This window comes from Equus caballus, chromosome 21, assembly GCF_041296265.1.
Source record: "Equus caballus isolate H_3958 breed thoroughbred chromosome 21, TB-T2T, whole genome shotgun sequence".
Lineage (NCBI taxonomy): Eukaryota > Metazoa > Chordata > Mammalia > Perissodactyla > Equidae > Equus > Equus caballus.
In genome coordinates this window covers 11128275-11145155 of record NC_091704.1, presented here as the reverse complement: position 1 = coordinate 11145155, position 16881 = coordinate 11128275, and the positions used below count along the sequence as shown (strand labels likewise).

The window sequence follows — 16881 nt, the reverse complement described above, 5'->3', positions numbered from 1 at the left end:
CCAGGGCTGGGGTGAAGGCAGCGGGGACAGGGCCTGTAGCTGGCACAGGGAGCAGCCTCTCCCAGTGGGTCTTTGAGCCAGTCACTGCCCCTCTGGGGGCCTCCGTCTCCTCCTCTGGGAAGTGGAGGGAAATGATCAGCGGTGCAGGCCTCCCAGCGGGGTGCTACCATCCAAGGGAGGACAGGAATGTGAGGAGATTTGTGCCGGCTCCTCCTCGAGAGGTGAGGGGAGAGCAGTGATGACACGCGGATGACTCTGTGTCCTCAGGAGACTCCTGGAAGCAGGTGACGTTCTCCTCACACTTTTCAGCTGAGGAAAGAGGGCCAGGGAGGCCTGGGCAGGCCCAAGGTCACACAGGACTGAGTCCTGGAGCTGGGACTGGTCTAGAATCAGAGCACCCTGGAGGTGGGAGCAGCAGAGGCAGCAGGGGACTGGAGCCGATGGCCAGGGTCTGAGATCAGGGGCCTTGGGGGACATGCGGAGGGGAGTATGGGCGCACTGACCCTGTCCTCGGCCCCGACAGGAGGCGACCTCCGTGTTAAAGACTGCAGAGAGGGCCCACCAGGGAGCCCAGGAGAGGCAGCGGCAGCAGGTGAGGGTGACTGTGGGGGAGGGGCCTAGGAGTCAGAGGAGAGGGGGCTCCCCCTCCCAGCTGGAGACCTCCCTCAGGAGAGGGGCCTTCCTCCTCAGGCGAATCTGCTGTGGCTGCCAAGCATGACGGGCCTGCAGTGGCAGTGAGCGGGAGGAGGACTGGAAGGGCTGGCAGCAGGGCAGATTTGGGGTGGGGAAGGGCAGGGGCCACTGCCCCTGGGAGGGGCCAACAGCCAGCCCTGGGACTTGACTGACGGAGTTTGGTGTTCCTGGAGGGGAGCGGGGGAGGGAATTGTGTGTGTTGGGGTGTCCCGAGGATCCTAGGCTGCTCTGTGTGGGAGCGTGGGGTGGGCAGGAGGCTGGGCTGAGGGGTTTCAGGGGAAGGTTCATGGGGGCACCTGAGAGCGGGAGCTCATCACCATGCCCATCCCGATGGCGGCACAGGGGGTCGTCCCCTCCCTGGTGACGTTTTTCCATTCCCTGGAGCTGCTGGACGCTACGATGGAGGATTATGTGGAGGTGAGTGAGCCCGGAGGTGGGTCCGGGGGCTCAGGCTCCTGAGGGTGGGGAGGAGAGAGTCCTGTCCTGAGCCCTGAGCTCTCTGCATTTGGCAAAGGTCCTCTCAGCAGGGCCTCCAGCCTCGTGTGGGAGTTGGGGTGTCAGGCCCATCTCCCCAGTGGGTGATGCAGGCTCTGCATAAGCCACCGTCCAGGTTCCCTGGGCTGCTGAGGCTCAGAGCTGCCTGACTGTGTGGCCGCAGGAGGTGGTGTCTGAGCTGGACTCAGCCTCTCCCTCTGGCCCTGCCAGTGAGGCAAGAGAAGTCGGGCCCCTCCCAGTCAGGAAGCACATCAGAGGCTGAGCTGTCCCTTCCTGCCTGAGGCCTGAGTCTCCCCACGTGTCATCAGAGAGGGTTGGGTCACAAGGTCTGTTGCCTCAGTTGCTCTGCGCCCCCTGCTCTGGAGCCCAGAGACTGGCCCAGGTCCAAGTCCGGGCTCTGGATGGGCCTGCCCACTGGCAGTAGTGCAACATTGCAAGAGGTGTGGACGGGGGCTAGTGCTGGCCCCAGGGGGCTGTTTCTGATGGACTGCGGCTGTCTGCTTTCCAGGGCAATGTGCTCAACTGTCGGAAATGGAATGAGGTAAGCGGCTGCGGCCTCCCGGTGGGGAGGGTGGGGGTTGGAAATCAGAGACCCCCCCGCAGTGGGCAGGACCCCCTCTGACCCAATCCCCAGGGTGGAACATTTATTTGCACAGTTCGATATACAGAGCTAGGGATCCTATGGCATTGGTGGGTGGGGGAAGGGCTGGCATCAAAGACTCCTTCCTGGAGGAGGAGCTATTTTGGGCCAAGTGTGACAGCAGGCAAGCCCTGACTGGAATCGCAGGGAGGGAGGGTTCCCAAGTGGGCAAAGGCCCCAGACTGGCCCCTTGCCCCCTTCCTCACCCCCTCCACGAGCCCTGCAGGGTCCCCCACTCAGGCCCTGTGGGCATCCTGTGCTTGCTCTGTCCTAGCAATTCAAACTGATGGACGAGATCGAGCTGCTCCAGGAGGCTGCAAATCTGTACACCGTGCAGCCCGACGAGCACTTTGGGGCCTGGTTCCAGGCCGTGGAGCCCCTGAGCAAGGAGGAGAGGTGAGTCGGGTCAGGAGTTGGGGGAGGGCAGGGCAGCCTCTCTCTGCTGACCAGCTCCAGAGCCCATGGCCGTTGCTCCATGGTCAGCCCCTGATCTGATTGCATGGCGACCCCTGGGGCCCTTCCACCCCAGCTGCTGGCAGGCTCCAGGACGCACATGTGATGTGTGGCTCCTGAGAGCTCCCAGCTCTGCTCTGTCCTGTAGCTACAGCCTGTCCTGCCAGCTGGAGCCCCGATACCACTGGGTCAGAAAGATTCGACTCTTCTTCAAAGGCAAGAAGAACCGCTCAGGCCAGAGTGAGTGTCCAGACCGGCAGTGGCTGAAACCATGGGCTCAGGAAACATTCAGGCTGAGCGTGGGCCTGGGGAGGCAGACAGCTGGCCCTGGGTTCCAGCTCCACTGCTGAGCAGTCCCGTCCTGGGCGGTTGCACTCACGTTTCTGGGACTGGTTTCCTCCTCTGTGAAGTGGGTGACGCTAAATCAGATGGGGTTCTCTTGGCTGACTGAGCACAGAGCGCAGTGGGGGCCGGGATGGGGTGTGCACTGTGGTTCCAGGGCAGGCCGCTCAGGAAATGCCTCTCTTTCTCCAGACACCAGACCCCCAACCAAGGGCCCAGTGGTGGTGGTCGATGACCCTCCTGAGACCAGCTGAGCTACAGCGGGGACACAGCATTGACACTCAGGGTGCACAGGGCCACCTCCCCTGATTCTGATGAGGAGAACTTTGTGATCCGTTTCTTGGGGTCCCCTGTTGGCCACGAGGGAAGGCACCAACCCCTCTTCCCCCTCCCCCCTTTTGCCCAGCACCTATTTCCCTATTTGGCAGGGCCATATTTTGCTGTCAATGGTAAATGCTCCGTTTGAGTATTATATTAAATTGTTGCTTCTTTCTAATCCTGGGAGTGGAGGTGTGAGTCTTTCGCTCGCAGCACTCATGGAAACCAGATCCAGAAACTCACATTCCTCCTCGAATTTAGAAATCTCCCAGAGTGAGCGGCTCAGTTTATGTGGAGAAGGGAGAAGTGCCAGTCCCCTCCCTGGCTACTGAAGGACGTGCCCAAGTGCCCCTCCCACCGAGGACAGGATCATTGCAGTGTGGTTCACCCTGTCCAGGAGCAGAGATGGCCCCTCCGACCTCTTGGGACTAAGCGGTTGGAGGCGTTTTCTCAGGCAGAGCCACAACCACTAAGCTGGGTGTGTCTGTCAAACTAGCACGTGCCTGTCCCTAACACACGTCCTGCCCAGGACAGTGGCTGCCTTTCAACACTCTGCTGGAAGAGGGAACATTTTCCCAGTTTCTCTTGCACACAGATTAGGACCTTGTTTTCTGATTCAGTCTCCGCAATGGCTTCAGCTCTAAGTGGGGAAAATACCGTCAAAAGCTCAAAACGTGCACATAGAGAGGACGAGGCCAGAGGAAGGTCCTGTGGACATGGACCATGGGCAGGCAGGACTCTTCCTTCTCGGGCCCACTAGGGGCTCCCTGTTCACCTCTGACCTAGACTGGATCCCCCTGGGCTTCTGGTCCCTGACTCCGAATACCATTTCCTGCTTGTTGCCTATCCAAGGGGAAAGCTGTGGGATGCAGCTTTTAGGGCCTCAGCCAGGTCTCCCTCCATAAACCTAGTGCTCCCTGTGAGGTAGGATTTTCAGCATCTCTGCACTTTTGCATACAGTTGTATCTTGGGGCAGAAATTCCCTAGATGCCCCCAGCCTTTCTCATCATCATCGTGACCAGGAATGACCCTACAGTCTCCCTGCTGCCGAGGGTGACTTCTGGGCCTGTGTGCTTCCCAGGCCTGTGGTGTCGGACAGTCCCAAATTTACACAATCTGGAGTATTTTTAGTGATTTTCCTAAAGTCGTTGCTGTGCCTGAGCCCAGCAAGTGTGCAGCCCCTCGGCTGGGTGTGTTCTTTTCCACAGTCTTGTGCTGTGGTTCTGTCATGGGGATATGTGCCTTTCCTGTTGGGAGCTTTGAAAGAGGAGGCCTAAGAAGGGTGTGAGTTGGGGGTCTTGCGGGGAATGTCAGCAACCTGATGATCTGTGGATGTGCGTGGACACAGCCTTACCAAGGGAAATGCTGAAATGCTTCCCATCTGGGTGCTAAACAGACACTGCTCTGAGCTCAACAGGAGCACCGGGTCCAGAAGCAGGAGCGAAAGCGTGACCACCCACCCTTTGCAATGTCGTCCCTTGGAAAGAGCCTGAAAGACAAGGGCAGGGTGAAGCGCTTGGCACTTCTGAGTTATCCCCTCCTTCCTGGTGGCTGCAAGTGTCACTCAGACACAGGCAGGCTGGGCTCTGCCAGGGAGGCCATCTCAGCACAGCGGGAAGCTGAGGATCAATCCTGGTCCCCGGCAGCCCAGGTCTTTGCTGATGCGGCACAGCCACCCAGCAAAGAGACTTGCCAGAGGAAGGTGGGGAAGGCTGTGCTGTCCCTCGGAGGAGAAAGAGTCGTGGCAGGTCCCAGGGCTAGCCCAGGGCTGGGATGAAGGCATGGGTGTCCCAAGAGAGTCTCCTCCGGGACTGGGGTGCTCCTGAGAGCCGACCCGGCAGGTAGCAATATTTAGTTTGTTGTGGGAGTACAGCTGTGGACACAGGAGGCACCATTCATCCCATCTTTGGGTTTCCAAATTGGAAGTAGGTTGTGGAAGTCCACGAGGAAAGAAATTAGCAAATCTGGATGAAATGTTTCTTGTTCAAGGCACACAGAAGTTACCAAAACTGGCTTCCTAGGAGCTGACTTAGGGGAAGAGAAAGTAACAATGTGAGTCCCTTGAAATGCCTCAGGTGAATATGGTGTTGGCAGGAAATGCTCAAAATGTTTGAGGAACTGGTAAGCTGGGTGCCATTTAAACTATTCCAGGTCTAAGGACGGATGCTTGCATCTTGGCTTCCAGTGCAAGCGAAAACAAGGCCACTTTGGGATTCAACTCAGTCTTTCCAAAGTGGTCGATGAGACGGCGTTTGTACTCCTCACTCACGGACCTCGAGAACTTCTTGCTGTGTGGTCCATGCACAGATGCATCTTCCATTTATGGGAGCTAACAAAAAATCTGTCCAGTTGACAGCCATACCATCCAGCCTAATGCCGTCTCCCCCCACTCATAGTGCCCTGAACACCCGTCTTGCTGATTTGGACATGATTTGCCTCATCACAGTGAGAGAGCCATGCCAGGGGGTTCTAGAGCCCTGGGAACCATGTTCACACCCCCTCTATCTGCCAAAACAGGAGCATCTCTGGATGGGTAACCTGAGTCCAGAACCCTGACTTTCTCTAGGCTTGGCTTAGGATTTGTCCCTGAATGGCATGACTCGACCATTCTCCTGAATGCTGCCCCCTGGCTTAGGTGTGTCTAGAAGAATTACCAGCATAGACTGGCCTTTCTTTCACCCTTGAGGAGACCAACGAGAACGCCCCTCGACTCGCCAACCTGCCCCTGGGTTTCGATGTCTACCAGGCCTGTCCCTGTGATGCCAAGACCTTGGAGAGCACACTGTTCTGGCTCTGTGGAGGGAATCGGACTCTCCCTAACTACAAGCGCCGGACTACAGCAAATCCGTGGCCACTGTTACAGGAACAACTTCAGCAGTGTCAGCCGAGGTCGGAACCCTTCTGGAGCTCTCCAGAAGCCCCCAGGTAAGAGGGTCTGAATGCTGGAGAGAGAGATTCTGGTCTTCCCCCATGCCTTTCTCTCAGCCAATCACAGGGAAAGGCAGAGCTCTACATAAGTCCTCCCAGGGACATCCTCCCATGGGGAGTTTGTTAACTGGGTTGGGAAGGAAGACCACGGTGAAGGAGAAGTGCCGTTGAAACATTGAGACTCAGCCCAGACTCATGCTCAAGGCCAAGGCATCCACCCCACAGCTCCTGGGAATATTGGCTGAGGACAGCTCACAGCTCTTTCCCTCACAGGACATTCCCACAGCATAGGGAAGCGCCTAACCAGAGGATGCAGCCCTCTCCAGGGACAGCCAGGGGCCCATGTCTGGCAGATAAGAGAGTAAGAAGCCTGGTCCCCTTGTCTCAATTTGGGACAACACCAAAGGGCCGTCCCAGCTCCAGAGATCCCTGAGGGTTGGCTGAGACCCAGTGGCAGCAGGCTTGGGCTTCAGCTTCTCCTGCGACCATCTCTGCTTTGCTACCTTCCCATAGGGATATCTCTCCAGAACACTTCCATACACTTTCCACATGCAATACTCCCCATCAGACTTAGAGTCTCTTGGCAGGGCCCTGATATGTGACAAGCAGCCGTCAGCAGACACGACTTCTGACCATAGCAATATGAGATTCGGGAAATTCTGCTTTGGGAGAATCACCCTTTAGACAATCTGAGAGGGTAGGTCATCGTAATCTTCAGGACAACCTTAGGTAATGCTCTGGTAAGAAATTAAATGCAATGATTAAGAAATCCATGACTCAAGATGTATTTCTCCTCAGATTTACATCAAATATTGGTCGCCGGGGTGAAGGGAACCCTGCTTCCCAAGTCTCGTTGGGCAAGGCTGATGGAGACCCTATGACCTTGTTGCTACACCATCTGAAACTCACGCCTTCTTCCATTGCCACTGAAGGACACAAAGAGCACCTGGGGCCTTACACACCCTCCTTTCTCCTTTGGCCTAAAAGTGATGCCTTGGGCAGAAGTAGCCACACGTCCATTCGAAAACCAAGAGGGCTAGGAAACCTAGTCTTCTGTGTGCCAGAATGAAAGGAGAACTGGATGCAGTCTGCCACGCTCTTTCTCTACACCAAAGCAGACAGTCGCTCTCCCTGTCACATACAGTGTTCCCTCGCCCTGTTTCCCCAGGAGGACATCCTAAGACCCACTGAACTCAGGATCTCTAGAAGATCCTTAGGCTAACAGATCCAAGTGTTCAGTGGCCACACATGACAAACACTACAGAACTTTCAGGGTTGGATCAGAATATCTCCTAAAGAAACTATCACCATCGATTGCAGTCAGCATCCCCCAGAAACGCTGGGGAGGGGGAGAACCTGATTTCCCTAGTTGTCACGTCATAATATTCCAAATGGTAAGTTTTCTGCCAAAAGCCCCAGAGCATACAAAGAGACAAAGAAGGATGGCTCCTACCTAGGAAAATCTAAGAACAGATGGGGCCCCTGAGGAAGCCCTCAGGGGTGAGCACACAAAGCTTTCTCTGGTTGTTGCTGTTCACATTCCTGTGTCCAGCCTCTGTCTTCCTAAGTAGCAATATGCTGAAAACCTCTGTTTCAGGGTCAAGACAGAGTCAGAGGCCATGGATGCCGGAAATGGATTTGTCTCTTTTCTTCTGTCTTTGTCCGGGACTGTACCTACTGCCTCATCTCGATTTACAGGGAAAACCTGGGAAACCTACCCAAACAAGTGTGTTTTGGTTCCTGCAGGCAGAATACGGAAAATATTGCAGTTATTTTGGGTGACGAAACTCAACTTCGTGGAGCCACTTTCCACCTCAAGGTGAATTTTGTTTAGAAAAAATTAAACATAGAGTTATCAATGACCTAACACGTTCATTTGGGATTTTCTGGCATGGAGGGCTGTGGCATCTGATCCGAAGGTCCGACTGTGGACCACATTTCCCAAAGGCCAAGGGGCAGAGACACGCAGCTTCTCTGTTTCCAGTAAAAAAAGACTCCATTTCCCAGCAGGCAGCGGGCAGGAGGGGCGCGGCTCCAGGCGTTTGTGAGCAGGCAGTTGGCCAGCCTGGGCTCCGCCCCCACGGGGGCCGTCCTGTTGGCCACGCCTCCCAACACGCTGTGCTCCCGAGCTGGCACAGCCTCTCCGCTCACACTGCTCCTCGCGCTCCTGCCGTCTCCCAACTCAGGGCGGCTCGACTGCCCCGCCCCTCTGTGGCCACGCCCCCTGCTCGCCACGCCCCCCTCGCCCCGCCTCCCCGCTCTGCCTGTCACTCAGACTTACGCTCTCTGGCCTTCCCCAGTGAGGCTGCAGGCTGCAGCCCCGGCTCCTCTGTCTCCGCGCCTCCCCGCTCGCCACGCCTCCTCACTCGCTCCGCCCCCCGCCCCTGAGCCAATGGGGAAGCCCCAGACATCCGCGTCAGGCTTGGCGGTGCCAGCGTGTGGAGCCGGTGAAAGGGGCTGCAGGTTCAGACCGGCGTGAGGGGCGTGCCTGACGCGGAGAGCCGGCAAGCTGGGGCCTCGCGGGCGTCCGCGACGATCCGGTTCCCCTCAGCCCAGTGCGCGCGGGGCTGTCCCGTCCAGGCCTCGTCCCTCCTGGGCGGGGGCGGCCGGTCCAACGCGCGCCGCGTCGGGCGCTCGGCCGGCGGAGGACGGTCTGTGCCGCCCTGGCCCGCGACGCCGGGGTCCGGGCGTCGCTTCCGCGGGGAGCCCGGGCGGGAGCGCTTTGACGGGGCTCCGCGGAGACGAGGAGGCCCTCGGAGGACGGCGGGCAGGGCCGCAGCGGGGCGGGAGGGCCGCTCCGAGGGGAGACGCGCCCTGAGCCCGGGCACGGGTCCCGGACAGCCTTCCGGGCGGCGGCGCGGCCTTGGCCCGCCGTGTCCGCTGAGGCTTGCGGGGCGCTGTCCTCGAGGGCCGGGGCGCGGGGCTCGCGGGCTGCACAGGGCTCCTCGGGGCCTCCGTCCCCTCCGTCCCCTCCGTCCCCGCTCCCCAGCGATGGCGGGGCTGTCCTGGCGGCTGTCTGAGGCTCAGAGAGGCAGCCTGCTGAGCTCCCCGCTCTCAGGGGCTCGAGGGAGGGACAGCCGGCTGAGTCCGGGCGGAGGGAGTGGGAGGCCGCCTGCTTCTCTACCTGCCTCCCCGCGACTCACCTGGTTGTGTCTCGCCTGGTGTGGACGCCTCCCGTCTCCCCACAGCTCCCTGTCCTGGAACGACCTGGACGCCCTGCTTTGCTGTGGGAGGGCGGTGGGTTGGGGGACGGTCGAAGAGCCTCCTGAGTTCTTGTTCTTGTTCTCTGTTTTACTGGGATCGCCTGTCGAGGCTGAAATTTGCAAGAGTTGGAGGAAACACAGGGCAGCATTTCTTTGTAGGAGTTCAGAGCGACAGCCACTTGCTTTTGAGGCCATGCTGAGCAGGATGGTTTGGGGAAGGATTTGGTCTATGATCATAAAGCAGTTGCAGAGGGAAGCAGAGGTATTTCCTGTCACCATTGGGTCCTGCTGGTGTTTATGCTGTTGCAACTGGCGTGTCGTGATTGGCATTAAGTTTCTGGGTAGATAAGGAGATGTTCCTCTGCTCCCTGGAGAAGGGAAGGTGTCTCGGGAGGTCGCTTAAAGGCTTTCTCTGCAGAAGGGGCCGCAGGTGGTGTTCTCTGCCTCCTGACGGTGCCGCTCAGATTCTGGGTCGGCACAGTGACCAAACTTTTGGACTTAATAACAGGTCACCATGTGAAGCACTCCTGTCACTTCAGCGCTAGCATCTGCGTGAACGATCTGCACGGATATTTACAGGGTAACGGCTTGCTGTTGTGTTCAGTGCTGCAGCAGTTGTTAAGCTGATGAGATGATGCAGGGCTGTGTCAAGCGTAGAACCTCGCTGACAGCAAGTGAGAAAGGGCCCAGGAGGGGCCATCTGACCTTTGTAGAGGCGTGACTTCCAACGCGATGACTCGTCCACGGAGGAAGGTGGATCGGTGCTCTCAGGCTGTTCTGTGATGACATCTAGGTGAGCACAGCATTTTCACAAGTGCTGAGGGGACGTGTGATGGTGTGAGGGAGCCTTTTTATTGGTAGTTACTTTGGGGGCATCACTAGGGAAAATAAGTTAGAGAGAATGTAGTGACACCAAGCCCTGCCGGTACAGACTGATTCTGGAAGGAAACTCAGGAATCAAACTTCTTTCTCTGTTCTCTCTTTTCCAGTGTCTGTGCTTAATCACGGGGTCTTCATTCCTCAATAGTATTTCCGTCTTTCATGGTTTATTCTTTGTCTCCCATTTTGGGAATGTCTGTTTATCCTCCTTCAATAGTTTGTTTTTACAGTCATTAAAAAAATCTTTTTTTTCCCAGCAATTGATGTATGGTAGGCACTAAATCTTATTCTGGATATTAAGTAATGACTAAGACACTGTTTATTCTCACAAGGTACTCATTGGCTAAACATGATGGGAGATGTAAAAAAACTGTAATATCCAGAGGTGACATTGAACTCTGGTGAAGTCTATCCAAAGAAGTTGACTCTTCAGTGAGAGTCTAGTGAAAGCTTCACAGACAAGCTTGTGACTGCGCTCAGCCTTGAACAAGGTGTTGGAATCCTCCCAGGTGATCGAGAGGTGGGAGCACTCCAGGATGAGCCGGGAGAGGAGGACATTTAGGGGGTAATTAGACTGGAAGGTGTGTGTATAAAATTGCAATACGACATTGTAATTGTGATGCAGATTATTCCTATCTGACCAATCCTGCATAGCAGAGGGTGGGAAATGAGCCTGGTCAGAGAGAACACAGTCAGGTTAAGAAAGAGCCTTATATTTTGGCTACAGGATTGTGGTTTGATTCTGAAATTAGTGGATGGTAAGTGCAGGTTTCATGTGAGGGGACAGCCGTGATCAGGTCTGCTCTGTGGAAAAGTCACCCAGGTCAATGTGAGGAACAGACTGTTGCTGCTTTCAAAGTGTAAGAGAGACTGAGGGACGGAAACAGCACGGGAACCCTGGGAGTGGAAGGAGAGGAGCGGGTCTCTGAGGGGTGAAAAATAACGTATCCCAAAATTCCGATTAATTTTTCCATTAAGTAGTGAATTTTTACTAGAAACAATGCCAGAAATGTTATATTCATTATTTAAATCTCCCAGAAACTATGAATTTGGTATCATTATCCTGTTTCATGAAGAATGTGACTGTAGTGACAGTGCTTGTGCAGGGCACATAATGGAGTCTGGAGACATGTTCAGAACTCATGGTTTCCAGGTATTTTGCATTTCGCTAGTACTCTGATTTTTAATTCACTTTATTTTTTGAACAGTTGTACAGTTAGAAAAACTTGCTGTGATAGTACAGAGAGTTTCCCTCAGCTCCGTTCGCAGTTTCTACTCTTATGAACACATCCTGTCTGTTATCCTACACTACATTTAGTCCTTTCTGCCTAGCCTCCCCTGGCTGTGACAGGTTCTCGGGCTTTCCTTGTTCTTGAAGAACTTGGTAGTTTTAGGGAGTAATGGTCAGGTGTTTCGTAAAATGTTCTCCAACAGAATTTGTCTGTTTTATTTTCATGATTAGATTGGGATTATGGATTTGGGGCAAGAAGATCAGAGAGGTAAATTGCCATTTTCATCTCATCATTTCAAGGGTCCATGCTCTCCCTGTGACTTCCCCCCACTGATGTTAATGTTGGTCACCTGGCTGAGGCAGCGTTTGTCAGATGTCTCCCCTGCGCACTCTGTCCCCTCTGTCCACACCGTGCCCTTTGTAGGGACTTTTGTCTGTGCAGCCCACGCCTAAGAAGCGGAGAGTTAGCCTCAACCTCCTTTAGAGCAGAATGTCCGAATGAATCATTGGTATTCTCCCGCACAGGAGATTTGTGTCTTTTCATTTCCTTATTATTCAGTTATTTACATTGGTACAGTATTGATATTCATACATTCTCCGGATTATAATCCAACAACTTTATTTATTTTGTTGCTCAGGTTGTTCCAGCTTTGGCGATTGAGAGCTCCTTCAGTTAGCCGATGTGTCCCTTTGGCGTCCCCCCAGCATTCTTGGCTTTTTTTGAGTAGCATTTCATGACTTTCTTATGTTGAATGACACTTTAGTCTCATTTTCTTACATTTCCTTCCCGAATCCTAGAATTGGAAACCCTGTTTCCTTTTGTTGGACTGTGGTATTAGAATTAAGACCTGGGTACCAGGTGTGTTTGCAGCTGTCAGGGCATTAGGTTCTTTCAGCGGACATAGCAGGGAAATATATCTGTGTGTAGTAGCCTGTGTGTATTCAAACACCTATAAATCTATCTATACACAGCCTTCTGTGTCTATGTTCAGCTAAAGTAAGTTCACACTGATGTCTCCAACTCTATCACTACGTGGATCATTCTAGCCTCTTCTCCTTGCTTATCTGTAAACTCCTACTCCAAATAATAACCTTGTGCCCACTGTTCACTGTCCATTTACTTATCTGCTCATTTTCAGTCCACATGGATAGAAGTATCAGCATTGTTAACAATACCCCCCGGGTCACAACTTTATCAGCTACAATACAGTGCGTCTGCACAGTTTCTTTCATCTTCAGTTTTACAGACTCGACTCACTTCCCAAATTACATATTTCTGCACCTTTTTACCCACTCCCTTCATTCAGACTGTTTCATACATTTGTAATACAGTTAGATTTTTTCCACAGTTTTCATTCACTTCGGGAATTTTCTTGGACACATACGTGGCTTTTTGCTTGCACACATTGTTTCACTCTCTGTGCTGTAAAATTCAGAGTTTTGATAACTATCTAAGGTTTTGTCCATATTTACAGTATTATGCAGAAGAGTTTCACTGCACTAAAAAATCCCTTGTGCTTTATCCATTCGACTCTCCTTCCTCTTCCATGAAGACCGTGCTACTACTGACATTTTATTGTCTCTATACATTTGCCATTCTAGAATGACATAAAATTGGTGTTCTACAATAGCCTCTTCAGATCGCTTCTTTCACTTAGAAATAAGCGTTAAAATTCATTCATGTCTTTTTGTGACTTAATGCTTTGTTTCCTTTTATCACTAAATAATAATAATCCATTTTATAGCCGTACCCCGGTTCTTTCTCCACTCACCTATTGAAGAACATCTTGGTCATTTCCAGTGCTTAGAAAGTATAAATAAAGCTACTATCTATATTAGCCCACAGGTGTTTTGTAAACCTATTTCCAAATTACTTGGGTAAATACCTAAGAATGCAGTTGCTGGATTGTGTGGTAAGACTATGCTCATCTTTGTAAGAAACTGCCAAACTGTCTTCTGATATGGCTGTACCATTTTGCTTTCCAGATCGCAATGAATGAGAGTTTGCTTTGCCCCACATCCTCACGTGCAGTTGGTATTGTCAGTTTCCTGCATTTATCAGTTCTAACAGGTGTGTAGAAGTGTCTCATTGAGGTTTTATTTGAAATTCCCGAATGACCTGTGGTGGTGGTTGTCTGTCCTCAGGCTCGTTTGCCATCTGTATGTCTTCTTTGGTGAGGGATATATTCAGGTCTTTTGCCCATTTTTCAATAAGGTTGTTTATTTTTTTGTTGTGGTTGACTTTTTTTTTTTGAAGATTTTATTTTTTCCTTTTTCTCCGCAAAGCCCCCCAGCACATAGTTGCATATTTCTCATTGTGGGTTCTTCTAGTTGTGGCACGTGGGACGCTGCCTCAGCGTGGCTTGATGAGCAGTGCCATGTCCGCACCCAGGATTCGAACCAACGAAACACTGGGACGCCTGCAGCAGAGCGCGCGGACCTAACCACTCAGCCACAGGGCCAGCCCCCTGTTGTGGTTGACTTTTAAGAATTCTTTACATATATCTTGGACATATTTTCTTTATCATATATCTGTTTTGCGAATATCGTCTGCCAGTCTGTAATTTGTCCTTTGACTCATCGATTTTGCCTTCCACAAAGCAGGAGTTTTTAATTTAATAAAGTCTAACTTGGGGCCGGCCCGCTGGCACAGTGGTGAAGTTCACGCACTCCACTTCGGCAGCCTGGGGTTCACAGGTTCGGATCCTGGGTGTAGACCTACACACAGCTTGTCAAGCCATGCCATGACAGCATCCCACAGGCCAAATAGAGGAAAATCGGCACAGATGTTAGCTCAGGGTCAACCTTCCTTACCAAAATAATAAATAAAGTCTAACATCAGTTTTTTTTCATAGATTACATTTTCAGTTTGTATCTTAATAACATAATTCCAGATTCGAGTCCACTTAGAGTTTGTTGCATAATCTTTTTAGAAGTTGTATTGTTTTGCATTACATTTAGGTCTCTGTTCCATTTTCTAAAAGTTTGTGAAAGTGTAAATTCTATATCTATGTTCATTTTTGTAAGAGCTTTAATGAGGTGCAATTGATAGAAAAAGAACCTGACATATCTAATATGTACTATCTGATGACTTGCCCCCCCATATCAACTGACAGATATGTATAAATTTCTCCTTTAGCTTGTGACAGGGTGGATCACATTGATTTGATTTTGGAATGCTGATACAACCTTGCATACCTGAATAAATTTCCTCTTTGTCCTGGTGTATGATTGTTTTACATTGTTGGCTTCAGTTTTCTAATATTTGTAGAAGACGATAACTGCTCATTTCTGAGACTTGCTGTTCTCAAGTTTTCCCTAATTTTAAACTCTAGTTTTGCTTTTAGGGTACTGCTGGCCTCATAAGATGAGTTGGAAAGTGTTGTCTCTGGTGATATTTTCTGGAACAGATTGTTGGGAGCACTGGGTTTCTGGAGGGAGACCTGGCTGAGGCCCTAAAAGCTGCATCCCACAGCTTTCCCCTTGGATAGACAACAAGCAGGAAATGGTATTGGGAGTCAGGGACCAGAAGCCCAGGGGGATCCAGTCTAGGTCAGAGGTGAACAGGGAGCCCCTAGTGGGCCCGAGAAGGAAGAGTCCTGCCTGCCCATGGTCCATGTCCACAGGACCTTCCTCCCCATGCCCCTCCTCTTGGCCCCTGGCAGCCACCCTTCCACTTTCCATCTCCGTGAATTTGATGGCTCTGTGTCAGATACCTCATATGAGTGGAACCATGCAGAGTTTGTCCTTTTGTGTCTGGCTGTTTCACTCTGCATGACGTCCTCAAGGTTCATCCATGTTGGAGCGTGTGTCAGCTTTCCCTTCCTTTTTAAGGAGGAATAACTTTTTATGACATGCGTATGCCACATTTTGTTTATCCGTGTCCCTGTCGTGTTTGAGTTGCTTCCACCTCTTGCCTACTGTGAATAATGCTGCTGTGAACGTGGGTGGACAAAAGTCTCTTCAGTTCTTTTAAATTTATACCCAGAAGTGGAATTGCTGGATCATAGGGTATCCTATTTTTGATTTTTGAGGAACTGCCAACAGCTTTCCACAGCGGATGCTCCATTTTACATTCCCACCCGCAATGTGCAAGGGTGCCAGTTTCTGCACGTCCTTCCCACCGTGTGTGTCTCTGTGTTGACAGCAGCTGTCTCCGCGGTGGGGGCGGTGCCTCCAGGTGTTTGAAGCACACCGGATTTGATACAGCAACAGATATTTACAAAGTCACAGAGGGACCCTCGGCTGGGCCTCCTGGGCTGCCTCCCGGAGCTCTGAAGAGCCGGCCTGCAGGGCGGGAGGTCACTGCCCGCTCCACACAGCCGGCTGGTTGGGGCACAGCTCCCCCTGCTGCCGGGAGCTGGGATCAGGGCCTGTCCCACAGCGCAGCAGCCCAAGATCAGACATTGGGATGCCGCTGCAGAAAACCCCACATCCCAGTGGCCCTGTTGGACAGTGGAACACAGCCCAAAGCAGCACGGAGATGCCCCGCCTTCACCTCCCTCAGCGTGTTTCCTGATGGCCCCTCCCCCACACCCAGAGCCAGCTGCACGGGAGCCTGCCCAGTGTAGTCTTTTGGCTTTCCAGCCTCTGCATTTGAAGAGGTGGGAATGGATGCCGAGGGCCACGCACCATGCCGGTTCAGCAGGGGCTCAGGACCCAGTACCCTTGATATCCCCAAGAAATGTGGTGCCAGGAAGTGGCACCCCTTCAGCCATACCTGCCTGCAGGCTCCCTCCTGCCAAAGGCCTTTGCAGGTGTCATTCCCTCCTTCTCGATGGTTCCTCCCTACTCCCTCTGCCTCCTTGTATCAAGTTAACTTCTACTCAGCTAAAAATGTCACGTTCTCATAGCACCTTTGTTCATAGTAGATGAAAATTAGAACACCACAAATAGCCATCAACTGAGCATATCAACTTGTGTATTCATGCAATGGAAGATTGTACAGCAATGAAAAAGAATGGCTTCTCCTCACGTGCAACAACATACACAAACCTCACAGATGTAATTGTTGAGGGGAGAGGCCAGGCACAAAAGAGCACGTTCTGTGTGATTCCATCGTGTGAAGCTCAAAAAAAGGCAAAGTTAATCGATGGCAAAAGGGCTGAGCAGAGTGGTTCCTTTAGAGGGAGGTGTTGGCTAAGAGGGGCCCAGGGAGCCTTCAGGGGCTGTGAAGGCTCTACGTCTTGGTCAGGGTGGGGATCGCCCCTGTATACACATCAGTAGAAGTTCACCCAGTTGTGTACTTAAAATGGGCCTACTTTGTACAATAAAAAAGTAAAAATAAGCAAGTTCTTTTCTCTGGGAAGCCTTTTTCCCAGACTAGAATGAATGCCCCTCCATGAGCTGTCGGCCTTCTGTGCAGCCCTCCTTCAGGGCTCTGGCCACCGCAGTGACAGTTGGTGCTAGTGGTCTGCTCCCCTGCTAGGCCATGAGCTCCACATGGAGGTCTCTCTGTGTTCCCATGCTTGTCTCTAAGGTCCCCCTGTAAGGACCCTCTAAGGTCACAGGACAAGCCCGCTCTCTGCCACCCACCTTGTGGGCCTCGTGCTTACAACGTGAGTTCTAAACCCAGAGCCAGGAAAGAACGACCACATCTGTGACTGATGGAACCCGGCGGCCCCGCTGAGCCGAGAAGCCAGGAAAGGTGGGTTTCCAAGACAGAACCACCTATGCCTGTCACTCTTTTTCCTGAAAAT

At 52.5% G+C, this 16881-nt stretch overlaps 1 protein-coding gene and 1 long non-coding RNA gene across 50 annotated transcripts in view; both read left to right on the top strand.

Moving 5' to 3' along the window:
• LOC138919734 (ral guanine nucleotide dissociation stimulator-like) overlaps positions 1–7736 on the top strand; it is a 175753-nt gene extending 168017 nt beyond the window's left edge. For 40 of the 49 annotated variants that reach the window (XM_070245992.1, XM_070245982.1, XM_070245986.1 and 37 more), the window contains 6 exons: positions 524–592; positions 1036–1110; positions 1697–1729; positions 2103–2224; positions 5688–5866; positions 7467–7736. In XM_070245992.1, the coding sequence (XP_070102093.1) occupies positions 524–592; positions 1036–1110; positions 1697–1729; positions 2103–2224; positions 5688–5866; positions 7467–7651 (663 nt within the window). In that variant the 3' untranslated portion in view covers positions 7652–7736. Of the gene's footprint in view, positions 1–523; positions 593–1035; positions 1111–1696; positions 1730–2102; positions 2225–2429; positions 2522–2815; positions 3120–5687; positions 5867–6667 lie in introns of those variants that run through there. The other 9 variants (XM_070246006.1, XM_070246008.1, XM_070246007.1 and 6 more) reach the window with 3 other exon arrangements.
• Positions 7737–8153: 417 nt separating this feature from the next.
• LOC111772155 (uncharacterized) lies at positions 8154–14410 on the top strand. Its single transcript, XR_011430193.1, has 2 exons — positions 8154–9865; positions 13169–14410. It is a non-coding gene; the product is annotated as an uncharacterized lncRNA (long non-coding RNA).
• The last annotated feature ends 2471 nt before the right edge of the window (positions 14411–16881 follow it).